Source organism: Chinchilla lanigera, unplaced genomic scaffold (genome assembly GCF_000276665.1).
Source record: "Chinchilla lanigera isolate Chin_1 unplaced genomic scaffold, ChiLan1.0 scaffold00033, whole genome shotgun sequence".
Classification (NCBI taxonomy): Eukaryota; Metazoa; Chordata; class Mammalia; order Rodentia; family Chinchillidae; genus Chinchilla; species Chinchilla lanigera.
In genome coordinates, this window is record NW_004955434.1 from 9722781 (window position 1) to 9745965 (window position 23185).

Genomic DNA, 23185 nt, shown 5'->3' on the forward strand with positions numbered 1-23185 from the left:
CACAGAAAAAGGAAAAGTGGCAAGTGTTCTTAATTCCATATCATGAATGTTAACATTATGTACTGCAAACATATACTTAAAAAAGGAGTTAGGCAACCAGTATTCTTTTAGGATACCCCCATTTACAAGGGATCAATCTTGAAAAACCTAACTCTTATCTTTACATTTAATGGTTTGGGGAGATTTCAGTTAAACATTTTTGTTATAGGTGATGATACATAACATACTTCCTTTACCAACAAGATCCAGTTGCCCCAGTATTGATGATTCTAAGTTTGATTATTTGTGGTAACAGGTCATACCTCTGTCATAGAGGAGTTCTTGCTTTGGAATTAGTAAATTATCTTTGTTTTAAAGTTTTGACTAACATGTAATAGTACATAGTTATTGGGTACAGTCTGAAATTTCAACAGATGCGGTATACTAATCAAATCAACGTAATTAACATTCCCATTTCTTTGGAGCCACTGAGCTCTTCTTTTCAAGTTCTTCATAAAACACTATCTTCCCAATGTGTGCAAAAGTAGCCTTGGGCTGAAAAGTATTTCAAGAAAAACATTTGTTCTCTTTTCCATTGTAAATATGTTACATAAGCAATGTAACTGTATTAGGTAGGTGTCATATTTTCCACAGTGAATGTATGTCAGATTTTTAAACTGAGAATAGCACAAACAGAAAGGAGATTTTTTTTTTTTAATGATCATTGTAGTACAGTTTTGAAATGTACCTTATAAGTAATGTAGAAGCTAGATGTGGTAGTGCGTATTGTAGATGCTGAGTTTGAGCCCAGCATGGGTGACTTAGTAAGAAGACCCTGTCTCAAAATAAAAAGGCTGGAGATGTATATATATTCTATACACAGAAGAGCATACAATATATACTGTGCAAAAAATACACTGATAATCTGTATAAACTACCGTCCAACATAAGAAATAGCACATTGCTGGGCTGGGGATGTGGCTCAGTGGTAGAGCTCTTGCCCTGCATACACAAGGCCCTGGGTTCAATCCGCAGCACCACAAAAAGGAAGGAAGGAGGGAAGGAGGGAAGGAGGGAAGGAGGGAGGGAGGGAGGGAGGGACGGAGGGACGGAGGGACGAAAGGAGAAAGGAGAGAGAGGGAGAGAGAGAAAGACAGAGCACATTACTAGTACTGTTGAAGCCTCTGTCTGCCTTTCCCCATTCTCTACTTGAGCAGTCAGTAATCCAAAATTCATGTATATTAGCTCATTGTTATCTTTTTAACCACAACTATGTATTTAACAACTGTGTTAAATGTATTTAACAACTATGTTTTGACTGAAAAATAAATGCTATCTATGCTAATGCATGTGGCTAAATCTCACTTCTTTTTCAGTGCTATATGGTATTAGTACTATATGAATACAGCGGTTTGTTTTTTCTTCCTCACATTGCTGTATGTTCAGGTTGTTTTCTTTTCCTTTTTTTTTCCTGCAGTTGTACAAGTAGTTCAATGAACATTGTATGTCTCCTGCTAAAACATTTCATAAGAATTTCTGGAATATACTGTATCCAGAAATGAAATTGTTAGATTACAGAATGTGCATTGGTTCAAGTTCATGAGATCACTGGAAATGATTTACAAATTGGTTTTGTCCTACTTTACATTCACACCAGCAGAATGTAAGAGTTTCCATAATAATGTTTTTTTCTATTTGTCTTTTTTCACTAAAAGTTTTTTGTTGGATTATTTTCACAGTGGTTGCGTGCAGGTGTATACAATAGATAACACCACTGGAGCCATGCTGTTATCTCATAAATTAGAGCTAACAGCAAAACAGTATCCTGGTGAGTATTCTTTTTAAGTGTTTTTAAATGTGGTTGTCCCCTCCCATGGATGCCTGAAACCATGGATAACACTTAACCTTCTATGTACTGTGCACATGCATAGCAAGAACTAGGCATAGTAAGAAATGACTTAATTTGATCATTATGCATCGTATACCTGTATTGAATTGTCATACTGTACTCTATAAAAATATACAATTAAAATAATTTAGAGATTTTAAAACAACTGGTAGGTATGTGAATGTGGTCTTTTTTTCCTTTCCCTCACTCTAAAATTTTTGTTTTTGAGAGTATATAGATTCTTTGTACATTACACCTGGATTTTATCATATGGTCTGTGTTACCACTTAGTGCCACAGTTTGTATGTTCTCTGCCCAATACGTCCTTTGCATTTTTATGAATATAGGTTCTATTGGGCTTCTTATTTCACAAGCTTTGCTTATTTCATTGCTTTGAATGGTATTCTTTCTCCTTGATCAGCTTACTCAACTCAGGTCAGAAATGTGGCAGCAACTTCTTCATTGGCAGATGCAGCATCTCTAGTGATTTTTATATTTTTTAGTCCAGACCTATTCATAATCTATAAATCCTCACTTGTAATAAATGACTTATTACAACTTGTTCAGGAATCTTTGCTAGTCTTTTTATGGGGTCAGTGCTTTCTAGCTCAATACTTTGCCATCAACCAGTGTATTTTGGGGGCTGGGGATTTAGCTCAGCGGCAAAGTGCCTGCTTGGCAAGTGCAAGGTCATGAGTTCGATTCCTGGTACCAGAGGAAAAAAAAAACAAAACAAAAAAACCAATGTGTTTTCTGGTCATGTTTTTCACCCATAGATTTGTTAATACTTGTCTGTCTTAACAGTGTATTTATCATGCTCTGGCCATAATTTTTGCAGTTTAAAGTACAGTAGCATAGCTAAGATGTTTCTTTTTTCACCACAATTTCACATATAGAAAGTTCATTTTTGTTATACAGTTTTGGAACTTCACCATACAATTATTTTCTATTTCCTTCATAACTTTTACCTTTTCATTTAAGAGAGGCATTCTCTGGCTGATCTTTGGTATATCTAAGTTGTTAGCATCACCACTTTTATGCTTTGGGGCCACTGTTAAGTAACATAAGGATTACTTGAACACATGCATTGAGAGATTGCAACAGTCAGATAACTGAGATGGCTACTGAGTGACTAGTGCACAGGTAGTGTAGCCAGCATGCATACGGTAGACAAAGGGATGATTCAGTCTATGAGCAGGACAGAGCACGATTTCACCCAGCTACTCATAATGGTGTTCAGTTTAAAATTTATGAGTTGTTTATCTCTTGAATTTTGCCATTAGTATTTTCAGACCACAGTTGACCTCGAGTAACTGACAATACAGAAAGTAAAATCACTGAAATTGATTTTTACTTTGACAAGTACCGGACTGCCAGTACTTGTTGTGTAATATGTAACAAATGCTGATTTTAAATTAAATGATGCATGCTATAAGTAAATATTGTTAGAACATATAAGATTGTATGACTAAAAGATTTCTATGTAATTAGAGAAGCTGTGGGATTTTTAAAAATCCACTCATTTGGCTTTTTTTATCCTTAGTTTTAAGCCCTGCATTTCTTGTCTGGACTTTGCTGATTTCATTTTTGTTATTTTATGCCTTTCAATTCAATTTATTTATTTATTTTTTTTTTTGGTTTTTCTCCAGTACCGGGAACCGAGCTCACGACCTTGCGCTTGCCAGGCAGGCGCTTTTGCCACTGAGCTAAATCCCCAGCCCCTCAATTCAATTTATTTAACAAATACTGAGTACCTACCATGTGCTAGATACTGTTCTAAGTGCTGGATTCCCAGGAACAAACAAAATAATTTTGAACCCTTTACTAAATCTCCAGTGTTCACAGGATTAAGTCTGAATTCTTTGTCATTGGAAATGCTTTTGACTGAACTGACAGAAAACCCAACTTACTATGGCTTAAACAAATAAGATTTATTTTCTCAAATAGCAAAAACTAAAGGCAGGCTGCTACTGACCTCCATTTGACCCTTTCTTCGTGATCCCAGGGTGACTCCTGAGCTCCAAGAATTACTTAGGCATTTCAGTCAAAAAGAAAGGTGGAGGCAAGGCACATCTGATTTTTTTTTTTTTTTAAATCAGGAAAGCAGAAACATTTCCAGGTGGATCCCCGCATGCTGTCTGCTCTCGCTATCTTCTACTTCCATCTCACTGGATATAAATGTGTCAGATGGCTACCTTGAGCTTCAGTCAAAAGTTGGACATGATAGCTTTTTCCAGTCCTTTATAGCAGAAAGGAGCAAAATATAAAGAAAAGAAATAGGTACTGGATTGACCAACCAACAGTGTCTTACACATATATGGCATATAAGGCCTGCTGCCAAATCCTCCTGTCATGGTTTCTTGGCTCACTCTGTGGTGTTTCTATAATTTTTGTTTTTTGTTTTTTGTGGGTTTTTTGGTGCCAGGAATCAAACTCAGGACCATGCACTTGCCAGGCAGGTGCTTCTGCCACTGAGCTATATCCCTGGCCCTGTTCCTATAATTTTTATGTAGTACTCCTAAACTGAAAGAAACACCAAATGTTCTGTGTATTAAATAGTTAGATTTGCTTAACTACTTAATCTGTGTCCTAGCAACTTAGTAGCATGTTCTAAAAAGTAGCTATAAATGGAAACAAAATACTTTTATCTCATGCTTAAGTGTAGTTTTTTGTTTTTTTTTTTTTAACCAATGGAATGTGTATGCCTAGTGGACACTAAATCAGATTAGGCACAACCACACACATTTCTGGTTTCATGTTGACTTTTCACGGAGCACTTTTTATCACAGCAGCTCCTGAAGATTTGTCTTCACAAAGCTGTAACATCAAAGTGAATTGCAGTTGTAAACTGCTTGCAGCTAGGCGTTTACATTGTGTCCAACACATGCAGTGTACCACTGTTTTTCTCAAAAATTATCTCATGACACTCTGTAAGTTTTATGCATTATTTTGTTGTACTTTAGCACACAGTTTGAGAACTATAGTCTGAAGTTTTACTTAGCTTGACCAAATTATGATACACGCAGATCCTGAATATCTACATATTGTGTTGTTCCTTTATCTCTCACACTTTTCTGTCTTCCTGAAACGTCACATATTTCTACATAGAGGATATGCTGTATATTTATATTTCAACATACAGCTCAAGCTAAGTCTCTTTTTATGATCTAGTTAAAATACCATTCCCTTCTGTACTCTGTTGTACTCTGCATAGAATATCTTTCTTAGTATTAATATTTTATTGAATTTACTGGGTTACGGGTCTTTCCCCCTCCTAGACTATAATCCTTGCGTATAGAGTGGTTCCCATCTCTTTACACCAAGCTGATTCATCTTAGTGAAAAACACATACTAGATAGATGATGAATGAATCTATTTTTTAAGTTGAGGTCAGTGACTTTCCAGAGTTGTAATAGCAGTATAATCTCATTATTATATGTTTTATGAACTTGATAGTGTACTATTGCCTATATGTGCATTAGTAATTGGGAACCTTTTACCAAACTGTGTTTTGTCTTCCTCACAGATTTAGATGTGTTCTTATATTAAGAATGATTTTTCTGAGACTACACATTTCTCTGATGTTAAAGGGGAAAAGTCAAAAGAAGTTGAGGTGCCCATGTAAATCTAATCAAATTTAATAATAAAAATCAGTTTCAGGAAGAAGCTGAGCTATCTCATGTTAAAAGTTTAAACAGAATATTTAACTGTTGATTTTGTTCAGTTTAATGCTGCTAACATATACATTATACCAGTAATTTTGCCCACCATCTCTTTCAATGATTTATACCTTCCGCTTGAGATCATCTTCACTATGATGTGGATGGTGAAGGATTTTGTACTTTTTTTTGAGACAGGGGCTCACTATGTAGTTCAGGCTGGCCTTGACTTCACTGTGTAGTACAGGCTGACCTTGAACTTGGAGCTGTCGCCTTCCCTCAGCCTCCCAAGTGCTGGATTGCAGGTGTGTGCCACCACACCTGGCTTTGTATGTTTTTTAACCTAGCTTTAAAATTTTTTAATTTGTTTCTTCAGACTGCATTCTAGAAAAATTTTCCATATCTATATCTGGGTTCACTGATTCTCCAGTTATGTCTAAGATGTTATTTAATGTGTCCATTGAATCTTTAAATTTCAGTTGTCTTCTTTTTCTAAAAGTTTAACTTTTCTACTTTGGAGCTTCTCTTTTGCCATAAAAGCATTGCTATTTTATATTCTGTGTCCATTAGTCCTAGTAGATAAAGACTTTCTGTTTCTGCTACGAGTTATTTCTTTTGGTTCACACTCACTTGTTTGTATATTTTAAGATTTTTCATTGAGAGCTAAGTATTTGTCTTGGAAAGACCTGTTTGTGTGTGTAAAAACCTATATTGCATTTGAATTCTTTCAGAAAGGAATTCTTTGTGTCTCTGCTGTTCATCTGAGTTTATTACAATCCTGTATATGACACTTTACTTTGTGTTTTCTGTTTGAGACTTTTTTAAACCACACTAATTGCACAAATTATACTTTAGGGTGACAGCTGATTTGTTACTGCAGACTATCATGGGAGTTTTAGTTTCTATTTAGTACTATAGATAAAACATGGAAATCTTTCTTGCTGTTACTTTCATTTCTCTAAGGCTGAGGTTTGTCATAGTTTCCTCCTCCTCCTTTGTACCCTGAATACAGGTATAACCCTGAACCTTGGGCAAGCTCTGTCCCTAACATACTACAAGTCATCAGAAGTATCAGTCAAGGTTTCTAGGGTTTGGCAAATAAGTTCAGGAAAAAGTACTTTGTCCCAGTTTTTTTTGGTTGTTTTGAGCTATTTAATTGTTCTGTTCCGCATCTAAATTGTTTCAGTGTAAATAGTCATTTAAATTATCATTTGCTGTACTGCCAGAAGTAGAAATTTGCTTTTTACATTTTTATCATTCTTATCATATAGACTTTATAAAGCCCTGCATATATTTTTCTCTAAAGACAGTGTTTGCTGCCACCTTATCTCCATTTTAGAGAAGCTGATTTGCACAAAAGCAGATTTTGAAGATTACACAGTGGTAGTTGCTTAAGTTAAAAGTGAACAGAACACTTCACCTCTTGTAAATTACTTGTACACTGAGATTGTTCTGATTAAATCAGACCAAGACCAATGACATTTTTAAAAATAACCCTACACCAACAGGATTCATCTCATTATTTGAACTTTAGATTTGAAGATACAGACAATAAAAAGTGCCATTTTTGAAGTAATCATTTATTTTGAACTTTTCTCACTACTTCTTAACAGACATTTGGAACAAAACAGGAGCTGTTAAATTGATCAGATGGTCTCCTGACAATAGTGTTGTACTAGTGACCTGGGAATACGGAGGCTTTTCTTTATGGAGTGTGTTTGGAGCCCAGCTGATTTGTACACTTGGAGGAGATTTTGCGTAAGTCAATAAAAACAAATTTTAGATAAAATAACACTACTACCTCCCTGACCCCCCAAAATACATATACACACATACATATATAAAATAAAAACAAATTTTAGTAACACTACTACCTCCCTGACCCCCCAAAGTACATATACACACATACATATATATATATATATATATACACGTACATACACACACACACACATACATACAGAATCCTTGGGTTATAGAGTTACCCTTTTGCCTTACTTGATTCTTACCCCAAAACTATTTATAAGATTTAGAATTAATTTGTTCAGAATATATTGATTCTCCAAATATCCACCCTCATAAAACTAACAATTCATTTTTTAAAAATATACTTATTGATTTTCAGCAGTGGGGAAAAATTATTGTATATATGGCATCATGCTAGATTTAAAGTTGAATCAGACCTAATTCTACCTTTAAGTAGTTTATCGTCCACTAAGAATGATATGCCATGTACATAAATAACTAATAGGAAGTGAGTGGAAAGTTACATTATCTCATTGCGTTCATATAGGTTAACACAATAGGTTGACAGGAATAGGCTGATGTATTTCCTGTCTTTGTATACTATCCTGAACCCTAGTCCTGATGAAATGAGCACATCTTTCCAAGCTTTGTGATGCTGTCAGGAAGTGAGTTGGACTTAGAAAAGTGTGACTGAGTGATGTGCATATGTATACTGGGCTCCAGTTTTATTTCATGCTCTATGTATTTCTATTTTGAAAGAGCAAAGTGAATTTTTAAAAAACTGAAGCTGAATAATGTGTATATTATATGTAACTGGAAGACTCTTACCAAATTAAGTTTCTGTTTTGTTTCAGTTATAGGTCTGATGGTACCAAAAAAGATCCCCTTAAGATCAACTCTATGGTAAGAACTTTTATTAAAAATTCACATAGCATAAAAAACTTAGGGGTTTTTTTTTGGTTTTCCCCTCTCATATTAGTCTGATAATCACAAAGCTGTTTCAGCTCAGCAGATAGTTCTTTATATGGTTCTTAGTTAGCTTGTGCAAATTTATCATAGAAAAGCATAAAACTTTGGCTTTTTTTAAAGATAAGGTCTCAATTCAGGCTGGCCTTGAGTCCATTATGTGTAGCCTCTGGTGGTCTTGAATTCACAGTGTTCCTCCTGTCTCAGCTTCCCTAGTGCTGGGATTACAGTGTGCACCAGCATGCCTGGCAAGACTTTTGAACGTTTGCGGTTATCCATAGATCTCTCTCCCACCCTATTACTATTTGACCTACAAATTGAGAATTACTAATTTTAAAAAACACCATCATGGAATATAATTATAGAACATTAAAAATGAATGGGCCTGGAGAAATAAATATTTAAACCTTTAAACTTTATAGAAGAACTTAGACCTTGAGAAACCAAATAGCTGAATCAAGGTAACGTAACAAAAGGCCAGACTGGAATGAAGCTGATAATTTAGCAGCTTCTAATCTAATAGTCTTTGCTATATGCAAAAATGCATCTGTTGTAGGTGCTTCCTTGCTGAGCTTCTACTAGATAATCTGGATCTTCCTCTGTAAAGAAGTTCTTTGTTCTTTAGAAGCAGCTGAATTAAATTAATGAAGAAGTTACCAAAAGCAGTAGGTATTTCTTAGGATTGGGATCCTGAAGGTGAAGCTAAGAATAGTACTTAGTATTTTCATTATTCTGGGTGGGAGGCAGTGGTAGTGTTTTTCTCTGGAAATAACCGAACTATACCTGAAAGGTATGACTCTTTTTTGTTATTATGGTTCCTTCAACCTTCAGAAGTCATTAATTGTACTGTCATTGGTTATTTCAGTACTAACTGAAGTTAGAAAAGGATAATGAGAACCTTGTATTGTTTTGAAGTTTCTATTTCTTTCTTTCTCCAAGTGCTGGGGTGCAGAAGGCTATCACCTGTGGGTAATCAGTGGCTCTGGTTCTCAACACACTTCACTTGAGGCTGGCCTAAGGAGTACAGTTAAACAACCCAGCATTCTGCTGTTTCAATTTATCAAGAGTGTGCTCACTGTAAACCCATGTATGGTAAGTATATTCAGACTCTGACTTCTTTAGTAACTTTCATGTAATAATTTCAGACCTTCTTTGTGACCCACAGATGTTGAATATCCTCCTAAACTTGGCATATTCCCTTCTTTTCTGTATTTTCTGTGATTTTTGTATTTCTTTTAAATTTATACCAAAATCTTATTTCTGACCATGTGTTGGCATTGTTGGTGTTTTGTTGTTTTTTAATAGGACTATAAGCAATGTTTATATGTTGAATAACTTGAGTAATTTAGTCATTTTCTGAATAGGATTTCTCAAACTGTGTTACACTAGGTAACACTTATGAAAAATATTAGTAGCAGTTCCACAGGATTTTAAAAACAATACAAAAGCTCTGTTTTCTGGAATGAAATAAGGCTTTAAAACAAAGCAGTAGAGATTAATTTATTACAGAACTTTGGAGTCTCACGTATGCACATGTGTGTAATAAAAATCTAGGGATTGGACTATTTAGTCCAACAGAAGCAGAGAATGGGATCCCATGCTTACTCAACTATTAACTTTCAAAGAATACGTTGAAATAAATATGTCTAGGAGCATTCTTTAGGAAACACTCCCTCAGATTATAATATAAAGTTCCCAAATTTATCATTCTAGAGTAATACAACAATATTGTATTGATAATAGAAAATACAGATTACATATTAGGAGTACATACCTATTTGTGTTTAATTATAACACATTAAAAAATTATGTAAAAAAATAGCCTGAATCTCAGATACATTACTGAAGTTGAAAAATAAGAGTATATTTCTTCCTGCCCTTCCCCATTCAAAATAATAATTTTGAAGCACTCCTGAATTTTATTTCAAGACAGCATTTGAACTAAAATGGAAAGGTAAAAGACTACAGTGCCTTTCTCTCTTCTTTGAAAAGTTAAGTCTTCTACCTTCATGAACACTACTAGCCTTCTAATTGAAAACCAGGACATAATGACTAAAAGTACAAGCTGCCTTTTTAAAATAGTCTTAGAACGTTGCAGTCTTTGGCTTTAAGCAAGCATTTCACTAAGTAAGCGATTGTTGAATTTTACTAACACCAAACTACAGACTTAAACTTTTATTCTTCCTCCCCCATGATTTAGAAGATCCTCCAGCATTCATTTATCTCTCTTCCCAATTTTGCCCCCATCTTGTGATGTGGGAACATGGGCATGCACACACATACAAACACATTGTTTGGTTTCTTTTAAACTTTATTTTTCATTAGTACATTTTTTTATACATACTGATCACAGACATCATAGGGATCTTGTACCCTACATAATATATCTTAATTATCTTAATTCTTTTTTCCCCATTCTCCTCCTCATCCTTCAACCGCTCCTTCCCTCCCTCTTTACAAAAACTTTGTCTCCATTTGTTTTTCCTTCTGTTCTCTTATTTTTCTTTTTCCCTTCCTGCCCTTCCCCTTTCCCACTCCCTTGTTCCGCTTCTGATTTGAACATTTTCTTCTTGTATCCCATTTTCTGTTATCTTTTTTGGTCCTTATATACCATTTCAGTTTCTCAAGAGCAACGATGTAATATTTATAAACATATGTGTCCAATTTATTTCACTTAAAATTATGGTCTCAAGGTGCATCCATTTACCTAAAAATATCTCATTTATCATTTTTATGGTAGAGTAATGTTCTGCTCTATATAAAACTCCATTTTTTTGGTTCATTCATCCATTAATGGATATCTAGACTGTTTCCAAGATTTAGCTGTTACCAATTGTGCTGATGTAAACATGGGTATGCATATATCACGATGGTGTGATGCTTGTAACTCTTTTGGGAACATAATCAAGAAGGGGAACAGCTGGGTCCAATGGGACCCCTAGTCCTAGTTTTTGAGGAATCTCTCCACTGATTTCCACAGTCATTGTACCAGTCTACACCCCAATCAACAGTGGAGAAGGGTTCTTTTTCCTCACAGCCCCTCCAGCATTTGTTATTGGTTTATTTATTGATAATAGCCGTTCTTTTTGGGGTGAGATGGAATCTCAGTGTTGTTTTAATTTGCATTTCTCCAATGACCAGTGATGTTGAACATTTTTTCATATATTGCTATTTGTACTTCACTGAGAAATGTCTGTTCATTCTAATGGCCCATTTTTGGATTGAGTCTTTAAATTTAGAGGATCTGATTAAATTTAGCGGGAAGGGAAGTTCTTTATATATTCTAGATATTAGTTTTTTGTCTTAAGAAGTAGCTAGTAAAAAAATGTTTTCCCATTCCGTAGGTTGTCTCTTCATTCTGTTGACAGTGGTTTCTTTTGCTGTGTGAAAGCTTTTTAATAGGAGATCCCAGTTTCTGACTCTTTGTATTATTTCTTATGAAGTTGAAGTTTTGTTCATAAAGTCTTTGCCTGTACCTGTGTCTATAAGACTTTTGTCGGTTTTATCTTCCAGCAGATTGTTTCTGTTTTAATATTAATTTAATATTTGTTTCTGTTTTAATATTTGTTTCTGTTTTAATATTGTTTCTGTTTTAATATTAATTTAATATTTGATCCCTTCAATTTTAGTTTAGTGCATGGTGAGAGATATGGGTCTAGGTTTAATCTTTGGTGTGTGGAAAGCCAATTCTGTCAGCATTGTTTAGGAAAGAGGCCATCTTCCAGTGAAGGTGTTTAGCTCCTTTGTCAAAGATACAGTGGTTGAGTGTGCTTGGAGTTGATTCTGGATCTTCTGTTCTGTTCCAGTGACCCTTAGGTCTTTTTTGTTTTGCGAGTATCATGCTATTTTTATCACAGTAGCTTTATATATGACTTCAAAGTGGGGATTGTGATACTCCTTGCTTTTGCTTTTGTTCCCCAGAATTGCTTTTGCTATTCTAAGTCTCTTCTGGCTCTAAATGAATTTTAGGATTGTTTTTCTAGTTTTATGAGGTACGCTGTTGATATTTTGATTGGAATTGCATTAAATCTGTGCAAGAGTTTGGAAGTATGACCATTTTCACTATACGTGGTTCTGCCTGTGCAAGAACAGGGGGTATTTTCCATTTTCCGATATCCTCTTCCATCTCCTTTTCCAGAGTACCATAGCTTTTTACTGTAAAGATCTTTTACTTCCTTTATTAAATTGATTCCTAAATATTTCATTTTTTTGGACACTATTGTGAAAGGTGTGGTTTCCTCTCATCTTTCTCTCAGTGAAATTGTTATTCTTGTACAGAAATTCATGTACAAAAATTAGTTTTTGAGTGTTGACTTTGTATCCTGCTACAATGCTGAATTTGGTTATTAATCTAGCAGTCTTTTGGTGAAATTTTCTGGTCATCTGTATAGAGTATCATCTGCAAATAATGATAATTTAACTTTGGGCTGGGGATTTAGCTCAGTGGCAAAAGTGCCTGCCTGGCAAGTGCAAGGTCATGAGTTCGGTTCCCGGTACCGGAGAAAAACCAAAAAAACCCCAAAAATAAAATAAAATAAAATAATTTAACTTCTTCCTTTCCTGTCCATATTCCTTTTCTTTCTCTTGTCTAATTCCTCTGGCTAATGTTTTCAGAAATACATTGGACAGGAGTATTGTTAGTGGGCGTCCTTGTCTTATTCCTGATTTTGAGTGAAAGCTTTTGGTTTTTTCCTGTTGGCTGTTGGTTTGTCATAGATGGCTTTTATCAGGTTGAAATAAAGACCTTCTACTCCCATTTCCTGTAGGAATTTTTTCATGAATGGGTGTTGGACTTTTTCAAATGCTTTTTATGCATCATTGTGGGTTTTGTCCTTGGTTCTGTTAATGTGATGTATTACATTTATTCATTTGCATATATTGAACCATCCCTGTGTTCCTGGGATGAACCCTACTTGGTCATGGTATATAATCTTGATTTGCTGCATTGCTTGTCACTATCTTACTGAGAATTTTTGTATCTACATTCATTAAGGAGATTGGCCTGGCATTTTCTTTCTTGGTTGGCTCCTTCTCTGGTTTTCATATCAAGGTAATGCTTGCTTCCAGCAATGAGTTTGGGAATTTTGCTTCCCTTTCAGTGTCATTAAAAAGTTTGAGAAGTAGTGGCATTAGATCTTCTCTGACTTTCATGTAGAATTTAGCAGTGAATCCTTTAGGACCTAGGCTTTTCTTTGTCAGTAGTTTTTTAATTACTTCTATTTCTTTAACTGATACTGGATTATTTAGAATTTGTATATGTTGTTGCTTCAATTTTGGTAATTCAGATGTCTGTAGGAATCTGTGCGTTGCTTCTGAGTTTTCCATTTTATAATAGTGTAGGTTCTAAAACTAGGTACTGATGATCTTCTGGATTTCTACATTATCTATTGTGATTTTGCCTTTTTCCTTCCTAATTCCATGGATTTGGGTCTCTTCTTTCCTTTTTTTTCCCCTGCGGTTGGCTAAGAGTTTGTCTATTTTATCTTTTAAAGAACCAATTCTTTGATTCTTTATATTGTTTTCTTATTCTCAGTTACATTAATTTCTGCTCTGATCTTTATAATTTCCTTCCTTGTAGGAGCTTTGGGTTTCACTTGCTTCTTTTCTAGAAATTTGAAGTTCAACATTGTATTTTGCTCATTCTGTTTTTCTGATGAGGGAAGTCACTGCTATAAATTTTCTTGTTAGGACTGCTTTTATTGTGTCCCATAAGTTCTGCTGTCATACCGGTTTTATTATTTAATTGTAGAAACTGTCTAATATCTTTTTAAATTTCACCTGTGATCCATTGGTGGCTCAGGAAGCTTTTTGGTTTTATTTTTGAGGCTGGGTCTTGCTATGTAGTTCAGGCTAGCCTTTGAACTCATTACATGGACCAGGCTGGCCTCAAACTCAGGGTGATCCTCCTGCCTCAGCTTCTCAAGTGCTGAGATTACAGGTGTTCACCACCACACATGGCACGGAAGGTATCGTTTAGTTTCTGTGTGTTTATGTAGTTTTTGTGGTTCGTTTTGCCATTGATTTCCAATGTCATTGCACTATGATCTGGTAATGTGCATTGGATAATTTCAGTTCCTTTGTGTTTACCTTAAGCATGTTCTGTGAGCTAGTACATGGCCTATTTTGAAGAAAGTTTCTTGTGCAGTTGAGAAGTATGTGTATTCTGTTGTTGGGTGGAACAGTCTGTAATGTCTACTAAGTCCATTTGTTCAAAGGTTTGTGTCATCTCTGGTATTTCTTTGTATAGTTTGTATAGTTGTATAGTTGATTTGTCTATTTGTGACAGTGGAATATCAAGGTCCTCTATATTAGTGACTTTCTGTTTTTTTGTGTCTGTTAGTGTTTGTTTTATAGTTGAGTTTACTGGTGTTTGGTGTGATATACTTATGATTTTATCTCTCCTCTTGCATTATTCCCTTAACAAATATGTAAGGGAACTTCTGTGAACTTATTTGTCTCTTCTGAGATGTCTTACTTTGAAATCCACTTCGTCTGCAAATAAAGTAGCTACCCCTAGTTTTTTCTGGGTTCCTATCATGTGGAGTGTTGCTTTCAATCCTTTATCTTTGAATTAATGAATTTCTTTTTTAGTTAAATGTGTATTTTATATGCAGCATTATTTTGGCTCTTGTTTATTGATCCATTCTGCCAGTCTGTTTCTTTTGATTGGTGAATGTAACCCTTTGTATTGAAGGTTGTAACTGATTCTGACTTATCCATGTCATATTATTTTCCTGTTGTTGGTTCCCTTTCTGTCCCTTCTGTGTAATTGCTTGCCTTGCCTGATAGATTCATTCTATTGGGATCCTTGCAATTGGGGTCTTGATTATCTTAGGATATCCTTCAGAACTTTTTGGAGTGCTGATATGGTGATCATGAATTACTTCAGGTGTTCTTTGTCATGGAAGTATCTTATATCTCCTTCAATTTTGAAAGACTGTTTGGCAGGGTAGAACAATATGGGTTGGAGGTGGTTTCTTTTAGGGCTTGAAATACTTCACTCCAAACTCTCCTTGACTTGAAGGTTTATGTTGAGAAACCTGTGATTCGAGTGGATTTTTCTTTATAGGTGATTTGTTTCTTTTCTCTAACAGTTTTCAATATTCTCTGCTTCTGTTGGATTTCTAGAATCCTGACTGTTAGGTGCGTTGGTGTGTTTTTCCTCTGATCATGGCTGATTGGGTTTCTATGTGCATCACTTATTTATGTGTTATATTCTTTCCCCATGGTTGGGAAATTTTCCATTACTTCTGTAAACAGTTTTTTTTTTTATGTTCTTTGTATTGTCTTTTGATTTTTTTATTGATTCACGTTAATTTTATGTTATTCTTGTTTGCATCATCTAGCAGCTATTGGTTTGATTTTTCATGGTCTCTTGCTGTTTTTAAGAAATCTTTCATTCGGTGATCACCAACCGCAACTGTATCTTCTAGATAGGATAGTCTGTCTTCACATTAGTTGATTCTGCTACATATGCTTTTAATAGAATTTTTAATCTCCTAGATACCTGTTTGTACCTTTTATGGCATCCAGTTCTTTCCTATGTTGGGCATTCATGGTTTCCCGAAGCTTCTCTATTTTTTTATCTGTCTATTCTCTAAATTCACTGATCATTTCCTTCATTATGATCATCATCTCTTTAGCTACCTGTGTGATCATTTCTTATTTGTTTTCATCTAGGGGTTTATTCACCTGCTTTGTTTCTTCTAAGGCTAACATTTCATAAAATTCAGGTGGGAAGTTTTGGAGTTCTTCCCCCTCAATGCCTTCTGGGCTTGCTTTAGGTGAATTGGGTGTTTTACATTGCATCTTGCTTCAGTATTTTCTCACTTTCTGTTTTTGTTTATTTGTTTTCTGTGTTGAGGCTTGTAAGATGCTTAAGGTATAGGTAGTTTTATGCTGTCAAGACCTTTTTACATAATGACTACTTTTCAGAGCTCTGTCTTTTAGGTGTAGCTGGCATTTGGCCTTTGAGTCTGTCTCAGGATCCTATCTCTTCTGTTAATTAGGGATGAGAGGTTGCAGCCTGTTTGGCCTATCACCCAATTCTTTGGTACTGGGCAGTAGTATAGTTTATGGCCCCCAGACAATCTAGGTATTGGCATGTAAGGAGGGTCAGTTGATCACAGCAGCTATGTCACCTTGGGTAACTTAGTACAGTCTGTAATAACTATAGTGTCAAGCACAAAGTGGAAAATGACCAACTGTAATAACTAATACTTTGTCACCTTTAACCCTCAGTGCAAGATTTATAGTTATGAAACAAAATCTAAGATAAATCAGAAAACTATATATAGAAAATACCCCTCGATAGAGCAGTTTTCCTCTTTTCACTGAAAAGCAGTATTCAGCCTTAGTATGCTGTAGTTAACTACCTATTGATTCGTGAAGGTAAGTGGTATGAGTTTGAAAGTATAGAGAAAAAGAGAGCAAAACAAATAGATTATGGATTTAAAAAGGTGTGGTAGATGGAAGAATGTTAAGGAGTAAAGGGAAATTAGTGATATTAGCTAACAGTAACAGAGGACCACCTAAGAGAAAGTTCAGTAATGAGTGGAGATGAAACTAGAGGAAAAGAAAATAAGAAAAAGTACAGAAGGAACAAGTTGTGAGAAAAGAAGCGGGTGAGAGTGTAAGGGTTAGTCAGAGAAATCAAAGTAATACTAAAACAGAGAGGGGCAAGCAAATGGGTTGGGTGGTAAACTCTATCCTCTGCCAAAAGTGAAAAGCAAAATCAAAAACATACCAGGGATGGAGAAGAAGAAAAAAAGAGAGGAAAAGGTTCCTGTGTATTTCCAGGTGAGTGTTTCCTCCCAGATCCGTAGTCTTTAATCTTACAAGTCACGTTTTTCCTTGCCCCTCCTTACAGTATCTGAGTTAGTATGGCGATTACTCAATTTAGGAGAGCCTCTCTCTGAAGTCTTGTTTGTGGCAACTGTTCAAACTGGGTAACTGGACCGGGGAAGGTGAGGTCCTGTTTCTGAGGATCCTGTTGCGGACTGCTTCTTGTTGGCAATTGATACTGGTTACCTGATGAATTTTCCAGTGTTTGTGGAATAGGCTTCTGGTATATGGAGGCTCCTGTGGGCTCTCATCCCTGACTCACTGTCCTGTGGATGCTCAGAGGAGAAACAGACCTGACAGGACTAACTTGGGCATGTTTCTATAAGTGCAGTGAGGGCATAGAGTGCTGGGTGATATCTTAGGGGTGTCTGAGTACCAGTGGAATAGGCAGCTGTTAATCCTTGCCACTTAACCAGGCAGAGGACTGGCCTATTGTGTTAGGCAGGGACTGTATCCAAGGCTCTGGCTGAATTCACAGTGAGATTCTGCTGTGCCCAGGTTGTTTGGAACAGCCTATGTAAAGCGGTTGCCTGGGCTTGCCTGATGTTAGATGACTGTCAGAGACTCTGGTGGGTCTGAAATTGAAAGAGGTCAATGACAGCTCAGTGTAGGCTCAAGTGAGCCCCGGGTGCTGAGTAAAGGCTCAAACAGACCAGTGTTTACTCTGTGTGCCACGTGAGTGTCCCAGTTAGTTTAAGATAAACTGCAGGCTCCCAGCGGTGACTCAGGTGTGCTCAGGGTCCAATATTGAAGGCTGCTAACACAGGCAGTGGTTGCTTATTTATCTCTTCAGTCCGGGGAATGAGCGGGTGGGTTAGGGGAGGGAACAGGTCCCTGGTCATGCACACCTGGTGGGTGCCTCTGAAAAATGTTGACAAGGCTGCATGTCCTCTGGAAAGGGACCAGTGAAGCAAGGGCCTCTGTACCCCAGGCCTTTCCTTTGTGGCTTGACTCTGTCACTTTTCAAAATGGTGGTTCTTGTGTTGGGCATGGGCTTAAGGCGCCATGCACAGCCCTGTTGAACAGCTTCACTTTCTTTAAACTCTTATACGTATATTTTGTTTGGTCTACAAATTTCTTCTTTCAGACTGATTTTTGTATCAAGACATATGTCCCCTCCCTTCTTCCAATTAGTTGTGTTTTAGTTGATCTTTTCTGAGTCCCTCAGACATGACTTCTGCTCTGTTCAGCCATGTTGCCCCAGTTGTTATGAAATCTTGTTCTTGGATTCTGTGCACCAGAATCAGGTGATTCTAGAAAGGCAACACACACACACACACACATGCACACACGTTAATTTTTGGCAGCCCCTTTCCCTAGTCCTTTTTTTGGACCTGGGAATTGAACTCAGGACCTCAGGCTTGCCAGGCAGATGCCATGCCACTGAATTATATCCCCCTGCCCCTCCTTTCTCAAATCTTATAATCTTAAAAAGGGACATTAAGGATTGCCGTGGAGATAGATGGATTATATCTAGATGTTCCCCTCACAAACTTTGATCGGGCATGTTTTCTTAAAACCACTGATGCATACTTTTTGTGGAAGTGATTTGTAAACTGTAAACAAAAAGTAGTTATATTCAGTTTTTCAGATATCAGATCTCTAGTAGCAGTGCTATTTTAGAGTAGGGAAAAACACTACGATAGCAGTTGTAAACATGGGTATATTCACAACTAAATGATAAAACAGACATTAGTATTATTAGAGAGACCACTTTCATGATTATTTATTTATACTGGGAAATAATTCCTAAAGTATTATCTTTCTAGATATGATACTGTTCAGATCATTATGTAGTCTTTGTCCTCTGTAAAGAAAATCAACATTGAGATATATGGCACATTTTCTATAATAGAAATAATTAGTGCTACTTAATTTTCCCCATCTAATGTTAGATTATTTTTATTTACCTTTTTCCTTTGCCCCTTTTTCCTCTTTCTCTATCTAGAGTGACCAAGAACAGGTGTTGCTTCAGGGAGAGGATCGTTTGTACTTGAACTGTGGAGAAGCCTCGCAATCCCAGAATCCCAGGAATTCCTCAGCACACTGTGAGCATAAGCCCAGGCAGGAAAAGAGCTTATTTACAGATGGCGGTTTAGAGTCTCAAGGTTTCAGCAATTTACTTGGACATCGGCATTGGCATGTTGTACAGGTAGGTAGGTGTTTATTACTTGATTAGTAGGGACTCGGTCCTTGGGGAAAACATCGCTTGGAACAGATTTTAAAGTATGATTTCATCCCTTATCAGAAAACTGAGAATTTTTATCCGTTTTGACCGTCACGTCTCTCCTGCTTTTCTGTGTTCTTGTCCTCTTGTTTTCTTTCCACTTGATACATAAAGTATTTTCACCTGCTTTAAGTCTCTTGTTAGTGCCAAGAACTAGGAGTTCATTTTGCCCTGTCTTTAGAGATACCTGTTTATCTTACTTTCAACCTTTTTGGTATAACCTAGATCTGTGGATTTGTATGGGCAGAAGTGTGATTGCATGGAAAGTGGCGGTACTAACTAGTACCCTGTGCAGCTGACCCCATAGTCTAGTTTAGTCACCTGACGGTGGATCCAAATTATAAACTTGTGATTACTATGAATTTTATTAATAATTTTATTATTATTTAATCTTGTCTCAGATTTTTCAGTCTCATAGCATTTTTAAATTAGCAATTTCTTTTAATCTGATGAATTTGGTACTTAACTTGAAAACTAATTCTGAATTTTTATTCCAATTAAAATTAAATTTGGGGTAACCTATAAGTTGAGATTTCTTAAAAGAAACTTGCAGACATTAGCTTTAAAGACCTGAGTGGGTTTTTCTGCCCCTTTGATACCAAAGTGCATCAGAGCTTACTTTTGGATTAGGTTTTTCTTGTTTTGTTTTGTTTTGTTTCCTGTTTTTTTTTTTCCCCAGTCAGTTTGTTTCCACAATTCTTTGCCTCTGGTCTCCATATTTATACCTTACCAGCTTACTTGAACTCTCATGTTATTTTCAGTTGTCTTTGAATAGAGATAATGAGAGACAGAAAAAATGGTCATTATGTGAAAGATTAAGGAGGAATATCTCCTACATTGACTGTGGTATGCACTAAAAGAAAATGTATTTACCTTACATTAGTAAATTCATAGAGTCAAACAATGTACATACCATTTTATAATTAGTAACAATTTTTAAATAAATTTGCATCAACTACTTCCTTGACTAAAATTTTCCACTGCTCCCTTCTCTCCTATAGCCATTTCTCTGCTATTTTCATTTCCCCATACTTTGAACTATTCATTCTACACTGACCTAGCATCAATGCCAGTTCTGCCTAGCCAGGTCTGTGTTACCAGAGAGCCAAGTAGAGCAGAGGATCAAAGAAGGTAGGTTTGGAACTCAAAAATCCATCAGGCAATAACAAAATTGAATTTCCTTCCAGCTGAAAAATTCAGTGATTTTTAGCCTTTTGTTCACATAAAAGAAGTGTATAACACTCATTTTAGGACTTTAGGTACTAGTAAGATTTTTGTCATCCTGTTCTAAAGATATATAGAAGGATAAAACTTTTTAAACCTGAGTGTGCCTACGTTTTACAGCTTCCTTGAAAATAGTGTCGCATTTGTACTCCTAACACAATTAAAATTATAATAGACTCATAGAATTTTTAGAGCTGGGAGGACTTTAGAGGTCATATAGTCCAACTGGATTTTATACATGAGAAAGCTGAAGCTCAGGGAAGTTATGTGATTTGCCCAAGGTCACCCAGTAGAGTAGAGGCAGACATACGCTTTCTGTGATCTGCATTAAAGTAAGAGACCTAGTGTATTTTAAAGTCTAAGTACTAAATGTTGACTCAGGTTAGCTTACGACCTTAAACTAAAACTTAGAGTTTGTGTGTTTGCATGTTTTTACTTGGAGTTGCCCTATATATAGTCTGTTTGCTGGCAGACTAGGCACATGACTGAGTGCAGAATAATGATGATCTTTCAGCAGGGTGCTTTACACTGTCTGTATAATGCTAAAGCTTTGCCTTCCAGGCTTTTTAGCCAGTAAGGATGATTCCCTGAAGAAACATTGGTGCCTGCTTCAACATACTCTCTTTTCTAGGATAAGACCACATCTTCCGTCAAAGTTGATTTGTGTAATTTATATTTTGTGTGCTTCTTGTGTAGCTCAGAATTTGTCTAAATGGGTCCAGCTAATTCTGTTGTTTTTGTTCCTTGTTTAGAGCACTGGATTTTTGTTTGTCTGAGCCTTGTACTCCTTAACCTCCAGATTAAAAGTCTATGCTAATGTTTTTCCTTTAGCTAATACTTTTTAGAAACAGTGATAGAAGGTATTAGTAAAGATAGTGTTTTTACTTTATTTTTAAATTTTTAGTTTTGTGATTACAAATTTAGAAAGCAATGGCATACAATACGAAATTTTTTAAAAAGTGAAAGACCTAGTTTTAGGCTATGTTCCTTTTCAGACTATCATTTTTTTTATACTCCATACTTTGTATAAGGTACACATCTATTTCTGAAAGGTGAATTAGTTATTATTATCCAGTATTCTGTATTGGCTTTATAACCTGGCTTTATTTGGAAAAAATAGCCCCTGCAAAATGTAGGTAAAAAGTACTTAATGTGTATCAGGCCCTACATTAGGTTTATTGATAGAGACTTGTAAGGGCTGTTTCACTTACGAATAATTTTCATCCTACAATATGTATCAAATGGACCAGGTGTGAAAATTGGCACAGATTTAATCTGCTAAGAAAATGGGTCCCATCGTCTCACCAATTTCAGACAAAACTAGGCAGGACGTAGGATCTTAGCACTATGACTTTAAAAGTTAAAAAGTAAATAAAAAGTCAGATTTAGGTTAAGAAAGATTGGGAAACCCTACAATAAGAAGGATGGAGGTTCTTTCTGTACCTTGGCCTTAGTTTTCCAGTGATGTGGCATGACTTGTGCCCTAAGTGTTTATTCTTGACCTGAGTTTCTTCATTGTTCATTAGCTGACTCCTTATTTTTGCCATTTTCTCTTTTCAGAACTAGGTATAGGGTTCAGAGTTCTGATGACATTGACATAGAGGTGACTGACTGTGAAAAGTACAAGTTTTTATTCTAGTCTCTATTTTATATCTTCAAATAAAAAATCCATGACAAATAAAACCTCATTTCATATGAGATGTGTATGTGTGTGCCACTCTTGTGTAATTTTTGTTTTTGATTTCTCTTTCTGTTTTTTTATAAAGTTTCATTTAGAAATTACATTTTGAATTTTGAAAATAAAGCATTTATAATTTGTGATGCTTCACAGACTTGCAGGTAAAAAGCATAAATGGTTTTCTCTTATAATATTCATTAGAGTATGATCATTTGATAAGGTTTAACTTTTCTTCCTGTACTTAGAAATTGTTTCTGTTAGAATCTACTTTTGCAGTAAGATTACAGCTCCCAAATTACTCAGCCACACGTTTCAGAAGTACTAATGAAATACCAAAGTTTGGGGAAGTTAGTTGGGTTTTTTTTAAGTGCTGTAGCTAATGAGAAGTTATACTCAGGTACTTTCATTATATCTTTCTTTAAAGTGGCTCGTTTTTTTCTTAATTTAAAAAAGAGGAATTTCACCTACAGCCTCATAGAAAATTGCTTTTTACTTTTGTATAACCACTCATTTCTTCAAGTTTACCATTATTCTTAACTAATTTTACCTATCATAGTGAATTTTATCAGTTGGCCTGAACAGTATAGCATATCTGTTAAGATTCAAATTAAGCATTTTTCAGGCATATATCATGACTCTGTTATCTTCACTTTATGAGGCAGGCTTCCACAAACCAGCACTGGGATTAAGAACTTCTCATGTACTAAAATATTTGTAATTTAGTTGAATTTTAAGTTGACTTGTTAGAGGTGAAGTCTTAACAAGTAGTTTTATGAATAATTTTATCAAGCAAGGGTAATACAGATACTTTCAGCGTATTCTTATTTGATTTTTATTTTTTTCTGCGCAGTTTTATTGAGTGTCACTGCACTTTACATGGCTTGTTTTTGTTTTGCTTTTTGAGACAGACTCTCAAAATCATGATTCTCCTGTTACAAACTCTTGGATGTGGGAATTACAGTTGACTGCTACCA

General features: G+C 35.7%; 1 protein-coding gene across 2 annotated transcripts in view; it reads left to right on the plus strand.

Moving 5' to 3' along the window:
• Nucleotides 1–23185, plus strand: part of Ric1 (RIC1 homolog, RAB6A GEF complex partner 1) — a 94521-nt gene that overhangs the window by 47127 nt on the left and 24209 nt on the right. For both annotated transcript variants that reach the window (XM_005388664.2, XM_013516307.1), the window contains exons 7-11: nt 1719–1807; nt 7140–7284; nt 8127–8175; nt 9178–9330; nt 19031–19234. In XM_005388664.2, coding sequence (XP_005388721.1) covers nt 1719–1807; nt 7140–7284; nt 8127–8175; nt 9178–9330; nt 19031–19234 — 640 coding nt within the window. The remainder of the gene's footprint in view (nt 1–1718; nt 1808–7139; nt 7285–8126; nt 8176–9177; nt 9331–19030; nt 19235–23185) is intronic.